The sequence below is a fragment of the Scyliorhinus torazame genome, chromosome 16, assembly GCF_047496885.1.
Source record: "Scyliorhinus torazame isolate Kashiwa2021f chromosome 16, sScyTor2.1, whole genome shotgun sequence".
Classification (NCBI taxonomy): Eukaryota; Metazoa; Chordata; class Chondrichthyes; order Carcharhiniformes; family Scyliorhinidae; genus Scyliorhinus; species Scyliorhinus torazame.
In genome coordinates this window covers 136490830-136507149 of record NC_092722.1, presented here as the reverse complement: position 1 = coordinate 136507149, position 16320 = coordinate 136490830, and the positions used below count along the sequence as shown (strand labels likewise).

At 46.1% G+C, this 16320-nt stretch overlaps 1 protein-coding gene across 1 annotated transcript in view; it reads left to right on the top strand.

Moving 5' to 3' along the window:
• adgra1b (adhesion G protein-coupled receptor A1b) overlaps positions 1-16320 on the top strand; it is an 827468-nt gene that overhangs the window by 383557 nt on the left and 427591 nt on the right. Inside the window, exon 6 of the mRNA XM_072479133.1 lies at positions 10298-10461. Coding sequence (XP_072335234.1) covers positions 10298-10461 — 164 coding nt within the window. The remainder of the gene's footprint in view (positions 1-10297; positions 10462-16320) is intronic.

The window sequence follows — 16320 nt, the reverse complement described above, 5'->3', positions numbered from 1 at the left end:
TTTCATTTTTACGAGGATCAAGAGGAACATGTGATTCATGGATTTGGGGACTGCACATTTTGAAATATTGTAACGAGCTCCCAGCAGTATTGATGAGTGCACGCAGGGAAACTTCTGCATTCTCATGGAAGCCAGGGCCACCATTACAGGAAAGAGTCCCGATCCAAAATCCTCCATCAAAATTGCTGCTATGCTGATTTTATGTGACAGACGAGATGAATAAATTCTGCTACTTGATGCGTATAATTTGAAGGATTCTGTCATTTTAAAGCATTTAATCACAGAATAAACATAAGCAAATAGTTAAAAATAACACTCTCCACCAGTCAATTGATGTTTTCCCATAGTTCCTCTTCCCTTCGCTCGTGCACTCCAGGTTTTGTACCTTCAAGGAGGTGTGCTCCAATGTTCTTTTCGAGTAAGATGGATGTTTGTTACTCAAGTACTTACTGTTCATCTGCTTTGAAACACTGCCCGCTTTCTCCTCCAATGAGACTCTTTGGGGTTTCCAGGCTCAATGGTGTAGTTGCCCAAATGTCTTGAGTATATTTCGCAAACCAAACATGACAAATGTTGCTTATTAGCAGTATTATCCTGCAGGCAAACACATTGTGCTGATCGCCTGCAGGTTGAGTGACTTCTTGGGGACGATTTCCCGGCCACGTTGCGCCAGTTATGTCGGGAATCATAGAATCATAGAATTTACAGTGCAGAAGGAGGCCATTCGGCCCATTAAGTCTGCACCAGCCCTTGGAAAGAGCACCATACTTAAGCCCACGCCTCCACCATATCCCCATAACCCCACCTAAACGTTTGGACACTAAGGGGCAATTTAGCATGGCCAATTCACCTAACCTACACATCCTTGTACTGTGGGAGGAAACCAGAGCACCTGGAGAAAATCCAGGCAGACACTGGGAGAAAGTGCAGACTCCACGCAGACAGTCACCTGAGGCCGGAATTGAACCCGGGTCCGTGGAGTTGTGAGGCAGCAGTGCTAACCACTGTGCAACCCTGGAAAATTGCAGGAGAGCCCTGAAATGGGATTTGAGCCAGATGTCAAACAGTTTGCAATGTTCCAGAGCCCTCGGCATGCACGGCCACGGACCCGGCAATTCTCCGGCCGTATCTGCAGCTAGAACCGGGGGCTCTACGCTGCATGCCTGCCATCCCCCAGCTGACGGATGATCGGTGCAGTTTTTACGCCGTTTTTTCGGGTGTAAAACGCCCACGCCGGCGTCAGCACATAGTCTCCCAAACGGAGAATCCACCCCATCGTTTTCAAATTCAGAAACGGTGCCACAAAAAAAAACAAGGAACATGAAAAGTATTCTCTCAAAACACTAACGGTAGAAGTAGAAGATGAAAAGTTTGAAAACACCTCAGTATCTTCAAGTAATTGGTAATGTAGATGCCAATTGGCGCGCATTTAAGTAACAGTTCACGCTGTATGTGGCAGCCATAGGACTATAAGCGCAACCAGATGAACGAAAAATAGCGCTATTGCTAACTGTAGCAGGCCCCCAGGCGATAGAGATTTACAACACCTCTGTTTTTGAATGGGAAGAAGATGGTAAAAGCTTCAATACCATTGTTAAGAAGTTTGATGAGAACTGTACTCTGAAAAAGAACAAAACTTTTGAGCGGTACATATTTAGAGCACGCAAGCAGAGGACAGGCGAGACCTTTGATAGCTTTCTTACCGACCTCAAGTTAAAAGCACAAACTTGTAACTTTGCGATGTTAAAATCCTCAATGATTCGAGATCAGAGTGTCTGCCGAGTTAATAATGATAAGGTGCGTGATTGTCTCTTACATGAGAATGAGCTTCAGTTAGAAGACATGATTAAGATTTGCCATTCTAGTGAACAAACTGCGCAGCATATAAATAAACACATTGAATGCACGGAGTTTTGGAGCGAAAATTGGGAGTGATGCTGACGCCATTGACGTTGTGACGCACACAAAAATAAAATGTGGGGTGGGGTTTTCCAGTATCCAGTGGGCGGGGTGCACCGGCGCCAAAGAGTGGCGTGAACCACTCCGGCGTCGGGCCGCCCGAAAGGTGCAGAATCTTCGGAGGCTAGGCCGGCACTGGAGTGGTTGGCGCTGTGGCAACCAGCGTCGAAGGGCCTCCGCCGGCCGGCCCGAGTCGGCGCATGCGCAGGAGCGCCAGCGTGTTCCCAGAACCGCTGCTGTGATTCCTGCACATGCGCAGTGGGTTTCTTCTCCACGCCGACCATGGCAGAACATTACAGCAGTGGGCCCAGATCGTGAGCCAGGCCACCGTGGGGGCACTCCCCGGTGCCAAATCCCCCCGCACACCCCCGAGGACTCCACAGGCTGCCTGCAGAGCCAGGTCCCGCTGGTACAGACCTTGTGTAATTTACGCCGGCGGGACAGGCCGAAAACGGGCGGCCGCTCGGCCCATTGCGGAGCAGAGAATCGCCGGGGGGCCGCTGCCAATGGCTCCCGACCGGCGCGATGCGATTCCTGCCCCAGCCAAAAAACAGCAAAAACCAGCACCGGAGAAGTCAGCAGCCGGCGGGGCGGGATTCACGCCGCCTCCCGGCGATTCTCCGGCCCGGCGGGGGGTCGGAGATTCCCGCCCGTGGTCTCAGCAGCGACGTCCATTTTAGAAGCTCGCCAGAAGCAGCCATTACTTGTAAAAGATGTGAAAACAGGCACCTACTGAGGCAATGTCCAGCATTTGGAAGCATTTTGCCAAACAATGTTTTACAAACAAGAAAGTCAATCTAGAAAAGTCTATCAATACTACTGATGATATTAACGTAGAAGGCATATTTTACATCTATGTAGTCCCGAATGAAGACTGAGTCAATGAAGCCAAACAGAGTAAAATGTCGCCTATAGAAACAAAAATTTATAAAAATGATATTTCTACAGAAATAAAAGGTAATTGGACAGTTTCTTTGTTAATAAGTAAATCATTCATCAATGTTAAAATAGACACAGGAGCGAGAGTGAATCTCATCAGCATCAGATATATTGAAGCTATGAAATTAAAACCCAGAATATTAAACAAGCCAATCTTCTTGAAGGGCTATAATGGCCAGAAAATTGACACATTGGGATGTGTGAACTCGATGTCCAAGTAAAAGATAAAGTTCACCAAATCAAATTCCCCACAGTAGCTAAAAATTGTTCGTGGCTGCTAAGTGTTGAAGCATGTCAAGCACTGGAACTGGTACAAAGAGTAAATAGCACTGTGCACTCATCACACACAGTGGATCAGTGGAGTCCATTGTGCAGGCTTTTTTCAGGGTTTTGGTGTTTTGCCTTTCACTTGCAAGATTCAACTGAAAAATTATGCTCAACCAGTGATAGATGCTCCGAGAAGAGTTCCAGCACCATTATGTAACCATCTAAAAGCTGAATTGGACAGAATGACATCTTGGTGTTACCAAAAAGAATGAAGAGCCAGCAGATTGGGTCAATTCGTTGGTGTGTGTTAAAAAACGGAATAATGATCTTAGGATATGCATGGATCCTAAAGATCTGAATGCAAATATAAAAAAGGACCACTATCCAATAGCTAAGCAAGAGGAGACTATAAGTGAGATGTCTGGTGCAACAAATTTCAGCAAACCTCATGCTTCGCAAGGATTCTGGCAGCTCAAGCTAGATGAAGAGAGTACGTTCAAACCTCCGTTTGGTAGATATTGCTTTCTTCATATGCCCTTTGGCATAATCTCAGCATCAGATATTTTTCACAGAGCGATGGAACATATTGTTGAAGGCATTCAAGTTGTGAAAGCATATGTAGATGGCATCATCATTTGGGGTTCCACCCAAGAGGAACACAATGAAAGGCTAATAAGAGTATTATCGTATGTAACGAAAAATGGGCTTCGGCTCAACAAGGTCAAATGTCAGTATGGTTTGAAGGAAATAATGTTCCTAGGAGATAGGTTGTCTGTTCAAGGAATAAAGCCTGATGACATGAAGATACAAGCCATTATGAATATGCCTCGACCACCAGACAAAAATGGAGTACTAAGAGTACAAGGCATGATCAATTTCATTGATAAATTTATACCTAACCTCTCAGCGAAGACAGCAGGTCTTAGAGAAGTCCTGAAAAAAGTGAACAGCTTCACTTGGACTGAAAAACATGAACAAGAGTGGGTAACATTAAAGACAGCTCCAATGACAACTCCAGTTCTAACATTTTTCGATCCAACAAAAAATACCAAGATTTCAACAGATGCATTGAAGGATGGTCTAGGTGCAGTTTTGCTGCAACAGGAAAATGGTAGTGATTGGAAACCAATAGCATATGCTTCCAGAACAATGTCAGAATCTGAATGTCGGTATGCTCAAATAGAAAAAGAATGTTTAGGGTTAGTCAACGGATTGGAGAAATTCCACAGTTACGTGTATGGTCTCCCTACCTTAGTTGTAGAAACAGATCACAGACCGTTGGTGGCCATAGTCAAGAAAAATCTTAGTGAAACGCCACCTCGCATTCAATGGATGATGATGAAACTTCAGAGTTGTGACTTTGAATTGGTCTATACACCGGGCAAGCACATTGTAGTTGCAGATATGCTGTCCAGAGCAACAGTAGCGCTTGATGAGAATTCCATGGGAGTGAATGTGCAAGATCATGTGGATATAATCACATAAACACTCCCAGTGTCAGGTGCGAAGTAAAAGCTGATTGTTGAAGAAACAGAGAAAGACTAAGTATTACAAATGGCGATACATAATCTCAACAATAGATGGCCGAAAGGTTCATGTTCCAAGTATCATCATATACAATCAGAGCTAAGTGTAGCTAATGGTTTGTTACTAAGACAAGAGAGAATCGTAATTCCACAGTCTATGCGCAAAGAAATACTGCAAAAGATTCATGAGGGCCACCTTGGAATCAAGAAATGCAAGAGAAAAGCGCGAGATACTGTGTATTGGCCAGGAATAAATAAAGATATACAGACAATGGTGTACCACTTGTCAACGATATCAATATCGATAAGCAAAGGAACCGATGGAGATGGGCAAAATTGTATCCGTTCCTTGGCAAAAGGTTGGGATAGACTTATTCACTCTTGAAGGTAAAGAATATTTGCCAATAATGGACAATAATTCAAACTAGCCTGAAGTAGCACAGTTGTCAAGCTCGTCAGCCAATTGTGTTATTATGCACACAAAAGTAATGTTTGCACATCATGGCATGCCTCAGGTTGTTATGAGTGACAGTGGTCCGCGTTTCAGCTGTAAAGAATGAAAGGCATTTGCGCAGCATTATGCTTCAGACATGTGACATCAAGTCCATTGTGTGGTGATGTGCATCAATGTAAATGCATGTAGGCTAGCTAGACACTAGAGGGAGCACCAAAGACATCACACACACACACACTCAACCAATAGATCAGTTAGATAGGACGCGACCAATGGACATTCACGATGCACACGGAGGTGACACGACCACAGGGGGGCATTACACCAACCCATATATAAAGGACACCACACACATGACCTGCCACTTTCCAGTGGAGACAATCAGTGAGTACAGACACAGGGTTGATTCAATATTACACCCACCACGTGGATTGCAGCAGCTGGTTAGTCAGTCTGGGTAGCTATAGTAGGATTAGCAGTAGTGTCAAACCCGAGTAATAGAAGTGTAAATAGTTTAATAAACGTGTTGAAGTTATCTCCACGTCTGAACCTTCCTTTGTCAAGTGCACCGCAAGGAAGCCGCTTATGTTACACCTACAACATAACAAATCACATTGTATCCTCAGTTTAATGGCAAAGCGGAAAAAGGTCTGCAGATAGTCAAACAACTACTGAAAACATCTATAGACAGTCAAGATGATCCATATCTAGCAAAGCTCAGCTATCGGGCATCACCTTTTAAGTAGTGGTTTGTCACCATCAGAACTGTTGATGAGTCGAAAGCTACGAAGAACTCTGCCATGCCATACCAAACAGCAAATAAATGATAAGATAAGGAATCAGTTGCAATCTCAACAGAAGAAGCAGAAGAGGTACTGTGACAAGTCAACCAAGCCTCTGACACCTTTAAATCCAAATGATGTAGTGAGAGTGGAGGATCCTGATGGTCAAAATATGCATCAGTATCACGGAAAATAGTTCCAAAATCTTGCACTGTAATCACGGAGCAAGGACAAGTACGAAGGAGAAACAGATGGGTACTCCGAAAAGTTAAACAACCTGTTGCTCAACTGCAAGCAGACAATGTCAATGAAAACTTATATTCTTCAAACCATCACAACCAGAGGACGAATCAAATATCATTCATTGTACAGTCTGAAGTTCCAAACAGTGATGTGGTCATACCAGTTGCACCAACAGAAATGCAAGAATATCACACAGATTCATCAGATCTACCAAAGTTAAGAAGATCAACAAGGCATAGGATGAAACCCGAAAGATTGAATCTGTAATTGGACAAGATAACTGTATATGATATAAATTATTGTGCTACGCACATCATATATAATATTTATTGAAATTATATATATATGTTTTGTTCAAAATCTCAACGATTTGGTTCAATTCCCACCTTGGGTCACTGTCTGTGCGGAGTCTGCACGTTCTCCCCGTGTGTGCGTGGGTTTCCTCCGGGTGCTCCGGTTTCGTCCCACAGTCCAAAGATGTGCAGGTTAGGTGGATTGGCCATGCTAAATTGCCTTTAGTGTCCAAAATTGCCCTTAGTGTTGGGTGGGGTTACTGGGTTATGGATAAGGGTGGAGGTGTGGGGTTGGATAGGGTGCTCTTTTCAAGAGCCGGTGCAGACTCGATGGGCTGAATGGCCTCCTTCTGCACTGTAATCTATGAAAGCGGATATAGTGATATGCATAAGCAATTGTACATGTAAATATGTTTGACCTCTGACCACTAGGTGACAGGCAAGTTACACCATGTGGCACTGTAACCTAGGGGGTCTGTAGAAGACGTCATTGTGGTTAGTTGTGTTTGTGATTGTTCCAGTTTGTTAGGATAAGACCATAAGACATTGGAGCAGAATTAGGCCACTCGGCCCATCAAGTCTGCTCCGCCATTGAATCATGGCTGATATTTTCTCATCCTCATTCTCCTGCCTTCTCCCCATAACCCCTGATCCCCTTATTAATCAAAAATCTATCTATCTCTGTCTTAAAGGCACTCAGTGATTTGGCCTCCATAGCCTTCTGTGGCAAAGAGTTCCACAGATTCACCACCCTGTGGCTGAAGAAATTCCTCCTCATCTCTGTTTTAAAGGATCATCCCTTTAGTCTGAGATGGTGTCCTCTGGTTCTCGTTTTTCTGACAAGCTGAAACATCCTCCCCATGTCCACTCTATCGCAATATCCTGTAAGTTTCAATAAGATCCCCCCCTCATCCTCATGGGACAAGCTGTTCATTCCAGGGATCATTCTTGTGAACCTCCTCTGGATCCTATCCAAGGCCAGCACATCTTTCCTTAGATACGGGGCCCAAAACTGCCCACAGTACTCCAAATGGGGTCTGCCAGAGCCTTATATGGGCAGGTTGTTTCCACTGGTCGGGGAAAGCAGAACTAGAGGGCATAGCCTCAAAATAAGGGGAAGTAGATTTAGGACTGAGTTTAGGAGGAACTTCTTCACCCAAAGGGTTGTGAATCTCTGGAATTGCTTGCCCAGTGTAGCAGTTGAGGCTCCTTCTTTTAACATTGTTAAGAAAAAGATAGATACCTTTCTAAAGAATAAAGGGATTCGGGGATATGGTGTATGGGCCGGAGAGTGGAGCTGAGTCCACAAAGATCAGCCATGATCTCATTGAATGGCGGAGCAGGTTCGAGGGGCCAGATGGCCTACTCCTGTTCCTAGTTCTTATGTTATACAGCTTCAGAAGTACATTCCTGCTCTTGTATTCTAGCCCTCTTGACATGAATTAGTATTAGTTTCTAACCCACAGTTTGTGATACAATAATAAATTTGACTAGTCAAGAACTAGATGTTCTTTGGTACGCCGATTAAATGATTGTCACAGTACTAGAACATAACATATATCTTCCATGCTTCTGCTCTCATTATACTGTATTAAAATGAGTTGCTTGGGTCTGCTCAAAACATTCCTGGACAACGGGTGTTTTTGAACAATAGATTTCCAGACTGGAGAGGTTACAGATATTGTTCTGCGTGTAACTCCAAATAAAGAAAAGGAAGAGGGCTGAAGTCATTTATCTCTTTCATTGTTTGCGCAGCCTTGCTGTCCACAATTTGGGGACTGCATTTACCAATGTTGCAGAAAAATAAATTATTGCCTTTGAAGTGCATTTCAGTATCTTTTTTCATTTCTTGGTTTGACTTTTTTTTATTGAGTTTACTTTCATCAGTCAAATTGCCTACACTGGCACTGATCGTATTACAGTTAATGGATTAGTGTACTGTTTGAAGTTATTTCAACCCAATATGAAGCAAACTCTAAACTGTCGGCAGGTTACTTAGTTTTAGTTTTGAAGTGTTTTCCTACCGTACCCAGTTCTGCTTTTCTCCAGATCAACTTTTGCATTAGAATCAAGGTCAAACTAAAAGTGGACTGACTGCCCACATCAAGTCCATGTGACCAATTCTTCTGGGTTCTTTCTTATTTCAGTTTTACTGTTTGGCATCTGGCAAAATACCCGTGTTGAGACTGCTGGCAGTGTGGTCTGTGTAATAATGATGTTATGTTCCATTGATTTGAATGACACATAGAGCATGAAATGCCACTTCTGGGGCGAAATTCTCCATAATCGGCGGGATGTCCACCAACCGGCGCCAAAAACGGCGCAAATCAGTCCGGCATCCTGCCGCCCCAAAGGTGCGGAATCCTCCACATCTTGAGCGGCCGAGCCCGAACCTTGAGGGACTAGGGCCACGCGGACTGATTTCTCTTACCGGCGGGAAAGGCCTTTGGTGCCCCGCCAGCTGGCGCGGAAATGATATTGTCGGGCGGCGCATGCGCGGGAGCGTCAGCAGCCACTCACGGCATCCCCGCGCATGCGCAGTAAAGGGGGTCTCTTCCACCTCCGCCATGGTGGAGACCATGGCGAAGGCGGAAGGAAAAGAGTGCCCCCACGGCACAGGCCCACCCGCGGAACGGTGGGCCCCGATCGCGGGCCAGGCCACCGTGGGGGCACCCCCCGGGGCCAGATCGCCCCGCGCCCCCCCCCCTCCAGGGCCCCGGAGCCCGCCCGCGCCGCCTTGTCCCGCCGGTAAGAGAGGTGGAATAATCCACACCGGCGGACAGGCATTCCAGCGGGACTTCGGCCCATCCGGGCCAGAGAATCGCCAGGGGGGCCCGCCAACCAGCGCGGCGCGTTCCCGCCCCCGCCAAATCTCTGGTGCCGGAGAATTCGGCAACCGGCGGGGGCGGGATTCACGCCAGCCCCCGGCGACTCTCTGACACGGCAGAGGGTCGGAGAATCCCGCCCCTGAATTGTGTGTTCACATGAGCAACATATAAATTATTATTGCACAAAATCTGTTCTAACATTTTCATTGTTTACACATGAAGATTATTTGTGTGTCTGACTTTTAGTTTTTTTTAATCAGTGTCACAAGTAGACTTACATTAAAACTGCAATGAAGTTACTGTGAAAATCCATGTCGCCACACTCTGGCGCCTGTTCGGGTACACAGAGGGAGAATTCAGATTATCCAATTCACATATCAAGCAAGTCTTTTGGGACTTGTGGGAAGAAACTGGAGCACCCGGAGGAAACCCACCCAGACAGGGGGGAGAACGTGCAGACTCCGCACAGAGAGTGACCCAAGCTGGGAATCAAACCTGGGACCCTGGCCCTGTGAAGCCACAGTGCTAACCACTGTGCTTCCATGAGGATATGTGTGTGTGTGCCTGTGGTGTGTGTGTGTGTTTCTGTATCTGTGTGTGTTTCTGTGTGTCTGTGGAGTGCATGTCTGTGATGTGTGTGTGATTGTGTGTGTGTGTGTCTCTGTCTGTGTGCCGGTGTGTGTGTGTGTAGGTGTGTCTGTGTGTGATTGTGTCTGTGTGTGAGTGTATGAGTGTGTCTGTTTCTGTGGTGCGCATGTGTGTGTGCATGTGTCAGTGTGATTGTGTCTGTGTGTGTGTCTGTTTCTGTGGTGTGTGTGTATACGTGTCTGTTTCTGTGGTGTGTGTCTGTTGCTATGGTGTCTGTTCTGTGGTGTGTGTCTCTGTATGTTTGTTTCGTGGTGTGTGTGTGCCTGCGTGTGTGTATTTTATCTTAATTATTTTTACCTCACAACTATAATAAAAAAAAATACATCCTCATTTTCAAATGTATTTATTCTTTACACAGGCACTTTGGAACTGAATCTCTCATGTGTGACTGCAACCTTAGATGGCTCTTGCAATGGGCCAAAAACACTTCAGTCCGAATAGCAGACGAAACGCTGTGTGTCTACCCAAGTGCTTTGCAGGGACAGCCATTTAAAACTTTGAAACAGAATCAATTGTCATGCGGTGAGTGGAGCTTTAATTTTTAAATTGTCATGTTGTAGTTTTCGCTGGAAAAACATTCAAATACATCAGAAACATTGGGCGGTATTCTCTGGCTGCATCCGCCTGGTGACCGGAGAATCCCGCCCGAGGTCAATGGAGTTCTCCATTGTCCGCGTCTCGCCCGTGGCGTTCTTGCAGTGGACAGTGCAGGAGAATCCAGCCCATTAACTCTGTTTCTCTCCACAGATGCTGTGAGTTTTTCCAAATTTTCAGCATCTGCAGTATTTTGCTTTTATTAAGAACGTGGTTGTTGATCCATAAAATCCCTGCAGTGCAGAAGGAGGCCATTCGGCCTATCAAGTCTGTATCGACCCTCCGAAAGAGCATTCTACCTCAGCCAATCCCCCAACCTTTCCAATAATCCCATGCGTTGATCATTACACTAAGGGGCAATTTAGCATGGTCAATCTACCTAGGCGGCATATCTTTGGACTGTGGATTACAGTGCAGCTGAATAGTCTCTCATTTGCGCTGGTCTTTGAGTAGGATTGAACATAACAAAGCTGGGTATTTTTCTCATTTTTAGGCAAGTGGCAGTGTCCGGGGCAGTGTACAATGACAGTACTACGGGACAGGGCCAGAGGGAGCATTGCCAGGAGGCAGTGTGGGGTCATTGCCTGGCTCAATGCCAAGGGCATTGCCAGGGTACTGCCTAGGCATGACCCTCTCCCCTCCGGGGGGATGTACTCACCTGCACGCTTCTGGCATGAGGGCACGTCAACTTGAATGGACAGCCCAATGTCGAGGACACATTGGGCATAAAGGCCTGATAATTATCTTTCAATTAATTCAAATGAGGATTCTGACATTCAACATCGGGATTCCCATTGCATCATTTATGGGGGATGGGGACTATTGGAAAGGGAAATCCCTTTGGCGTTAACCACATTTTGGGACTCCTGCAGGATTTCCAACTCTCGCCATTGATCCGGAAATGGGAGGGAAAAAATGCCCCCCCCCCCCCCCCCCCCCCCCCCCATTAAGTTTTTATGTACAGGCTCAATCATTGTGCAACCCTTTTCTTGATTAAAATAGAAGTGGACAGAACTTATATTAAACCACGATCAAGTGTAATGTTTTGGGGGTCAACAGTAATTAATCAATCGCACCTCTTGACCTTGAAGGTAGTTGAAGCCTGAGCAAGGCTGTGCTCACAACCTGAATCGTCTCTCTCCCTGACTGGGAAGGAATTAATTAAGATTAAAAAATAATCCATTACTCCTTTCCCAAGCTGCGCAAACTCATTTTCCAGCAGCTCGATCAGTGACCATCCTGAATGACAGTTCATCTTCCTGAAAACCCGATCTACAGACACAATTTAATGGATGAGTTTGGGAAACTGAAAGACGCTTAAGTCCTCAACCGCACTAGGAGAAAATATCGAGACCTCTGGAACATCTGTCGGCGTCATCTTTGTCGGACTCCTTTCTGTGTATACTGGATGTCAAAATGGCACAAGAGTTCTAAATGCTTAACACTGGATCAGCAAGTTTGCTTTCATTGTGTGGAGTTGATGCAGTTTTACCCACAAATGTTGACTTTCATTTCTCACAGATTTTAACTGTGAGGACAAATGTCATTTTTCACTCGTCAAGTGTTGCAAAGCTAATGATGTGGCGACTCGATGCTGAAGTGCATATTTTTAAACACTCATTTATTTGATTATTAATGAACAATAGCTCATTTTACACTCTAAATTTATCTGCCTCACCACGTTATTAAACTCACAGGTGTTTCTGCCTATTTCATACCAGTAACATTGACATTTATGCAGAGTTGATATATTAGCTGAGAACATTGTCCAGATACCAGCAAACAGATGCTTAACATTATTGTGTGGCATTATTGTATTTGCTCAGAAGACAGAGAAGGTAATGCATTAAAAAAACTACAGGTCTGCATGATCATCTTAACGACTTGTCTGCAATTTTGTCAGCACTAAATACCCAACTATTGTGCTGAAAAGTTTTGAAACCAAAGCTGTTATTGGAGGTTTGCAAATAGAGATCTGAAATAAAGCTGCCAAACCCAGTTTTAAAAAAAAACGTTTTCAAATTTCAAACCAAAGTACACATAATCTTCCAAAAACGTAACACAATCCAAACAGTTTGTCAATTTTTTCCCCTTCTTCTCCCCTTAACACCCCCGCCACACTCTCCCAAACCCCACTCTCCCTCCCTGCCCCCCTTCCCTACCCCACCATCCGCTGGTGATAAACAATCCTTGAATAGGGGTAAGAACACCCTCCATTTTGCGATGAGCCCTTCCTCTGACCCTCTAACTTTTTCCAACTGAAGAAGCTCTGCCACATCCCCCAGCCATGCCGACACCCTCGGTGGCTCCACCGTCCTCCAGCCCAATAGAATTTGCTGCCGGGCAATCAGAGAGGCCAAGGCCACAATATCGGCCCCACTCCCCTCCAGTAGCTCCGGCAGCTCCACCACTCTGAAGATCGCCACCAGCGGAAGGCTCGATTTCAACCTGAGTCGGGACAGTGGAATGTCCCTCCAATCTCACTCTCTTCCTGGGATATAATATTAGCCTGTCTTTCGCAGACATGCAGAACACTCAACAGCAGAGTACTCCTTCAAATATGCGGATTTGCTCTCAATTATGTAATCAGGCCCTGGCTACAATTTGAATCGCAGGCCATCAGACGATATGGATGCAGAACCAGAAGAGGCCCACAATTGCATGTTGTTCTCATTTTTCTACGTTTCTGGGCCAAGAGAAGCATAGATGCTCCTCTGGGCCTTCCAAGGAAACCACATTTTTCCAACTGAAACACCCTCCTGACCCTTAATCCCTCCCCCACCTTCCCACCCAACCACTTATCTGACAGCCCAGCACTATTGCTGCTGCTCACTGGTCACCTTGCGATTCCTCTAGGAGACTGAAGGCTCATGCAGGTGAGGGGTGAGAGTTAAAATCGGTCATGCATTACTGTTTCCCAGCCCTCACTTGCAGCCCTCCAAATGTGAGGTAAAATCTTGCAGGTATATTTCTGAAGGAATTGTCTTCTTGTACATAACTTAACATCCTCTGGAGGTTAGCTTTCATTCATAGACTGCGAGTGATTTGTGTTTGGAAGCAGTAACTCAGTGTGAAAGAAACCAAAAGAATGCAAAACAGATGTAGATTTGATCAGATGCAAGTTAAAAGTCATGATGCTCACTCTGGGGTTTGTTGTCAGACATAATGTGATTAAGTGGCTTTTGGATGACTTCAGAGTTCAGTGGACTGTAGTTTACTTGGCCAGAATATGAATCTTTTAGATTGGGGTTGTGTGTGGGGGTGAGGGGGAGGGGGGGGGGTGGAATTGCCTGTATTCTAACTATTTTATGTTATCATACTGGATAAATTAAAACGCTAAGAATGATTAAATGGTGCAGTGTAGTTAGATTCGGCGCAGCAGATTTCCAAATGATTAGCAAATATTTTCTGTCTCACGCTATCTGTTTTTCGAGGCCATGCTCCCAAAAGCCTTTTTCAAGCAATGTTATTATTGCAGCAATCATAATTGAAAGTGTCAGAAATATTGACATGAAGAAATGTGAACTGCAATGCTGAAAAGTTAATTGCATGCAATTCACAAGGTGCACTTTGGTAACTTGAGTCCATGTGTCTGGCTGTACTGTGTCAAGAGTACAATTGCACCAATGTAAGGTATCATGCCTGGAAACAACAGAGTCCAGATAAAGAAAACATTTTGCAAATGTGTTATTGTAATGAAAGCAGTAAATGGCTGTATGACAGAGCGTCTATTGATTGCAGTCTGTTTAACAGCTTGCAGCATGGTAACAGGTTTCAGTCGGTATGTTAGTTTATCCTCAGCTGTATTCTTTAGAGACTTTTAAGGATAGTTTTTTTAAATTGGTGCAATTTGGCATGTAAGGGCCAGGAAATGACTTGTTGCAGTATTTTACTTTCTCCCTATGTCAGTAGTGAATGGTTCTATTTCCTGTGGATTTTCTTAATGGCGGGCAGCAATCTCACACAGAATACCTTCCTCAGAATGTGCAAGGGCTTCATTAACACATGCAATCTTTTGCAGTGAAGCCCCCTGCAATCCTCCCTTCTCAATCTCTGATTTGCATGGTGTACTTGATATGCTCACATAACATTGCCTTTAAAGGTCAGTGAGGTCAGGAAAGGCCTTTGGTGCCCCGCCAGCTGGCGCGGAGATGACTTTGCCGTGCGGCGCATTCGCGGGAGTGTCAGCGGCCGCTCACGGCATCCCTGCACATGCGCAGTGGAGGGGGTCTCTTCCGCCTCCGCCATAGTGGAGACCATGGCGAAGGCGGAAGGAAAGGAGTGCTCCCACGGCACAGGCCCACCCACGGATCGGTGGGCCCCGATCGCGGGCCAGGCCACCGTGGGGGCACCCCCCGAGGTCAGATCGCCCCGCGGGCCCCCCCACGACCCCGGAGCCCGCCCGTACCGCCTTGTCCCGCCGGTAAGAGAGGTGGTTTGATTCTCGCCGGTGGGACAGGCATTCCAGCAGCGGGACTTCGGCCCATCGCGGGCCGGAGAATCGCCGGGGGGGGCCTGCCAACCGGCGCGGCGCGATTCCCACCCCCGCCGAATATCCGGTGCCGGAGAATTCGGCAACCGGCGGAGGCGGGATTCACGCCAGCTCCCGGCGATTCTCCGACCGGCGGGGAGTCGGAGAATTCCGCCCATGAAGTGGTTGAACAAGGTGACATCGAGGAGGTTTGTCTGCAATGGAGACATTCGTTCCACATCCACTCTCATCCACTGACCCCTAAATGCAGGTCCCATTTCATTTTGGACATTCTCTTGCTGGGATGCACTCAGGATACAGCGATGAAACAGTACCATCTGCTGTGAACTGACCTGCAGACAACCTCAGCTTCAGGAACTGTGAATAGCAGGGATGGTGACTAATATCATCAGCGTCTATGCATCTGGCTCCTTCCAGACTTCTATATGTGTAACCGTCAATGTACACCAATGCATCAATGCTTTCTACAGCCAGGCAACCGGCTTCATCAGTTTCTCTCAATCTTCCTTGTACACGCAACCAGAGGATGAAAGAACACTGAAATGATTTTAGCTGACAGGTCTCCATGGTCCAGGAGAATGCTGAATGCACTGTGTGGCCCTGATGACATATTGCGGCTCATCTAACCTACCACTGTTCCTAACCTCTGCACTCTGACTCCCCGAATGATACCTCATATGCAGCACAAAAAGGTGCCATTTTGCCCATTATGTCTTTTGCTGACCCTTTGGTAGATTATCCATTTTATCTCACTCCCCTTCTCTTTCCCTGCAGCCCTCTAGATTTCACCTCCCCCTTCCAAGTATTTATTCCATTATCATTTGAATGTTATTATTGAATCAGCTTTCACCATTTTTCGTCAGAACATTCCAGATGACAACGACTCTGTACAAAAAGCAAGTTTCCTTCTGTCTCCCTTGGCAGGGCAGAGGAGTGGGTGACACTGTCGGATAACAGGCTGGTCCGACTCCATAAAGCAGGAGGTGATGAAGGCGTCCCTAACCCTCCTCCCCAAGCGCACCCGTGCCCACACCTGGCCTCCATTCTTCAAATCCTCATCAGCCTGTTCCTCTACCTCCTCCTGAACATCCTCCTCATCCGAAGACACGTGCCGCTCCTCAAGTTCTTCCTCAGGAAAGTTGTCGTTCTGCTGCAGAGCAAGCTTAAGTAGGGCACAGCAGATCACCACAATACGGGAGACCATCTGGGGTTGCACTGGAAGGCCTCACCTGACCTGTCGAGGCAGCAGATACACATCATTAAGGAGGCCGTGGACTGCTCTATCATAGATAGAG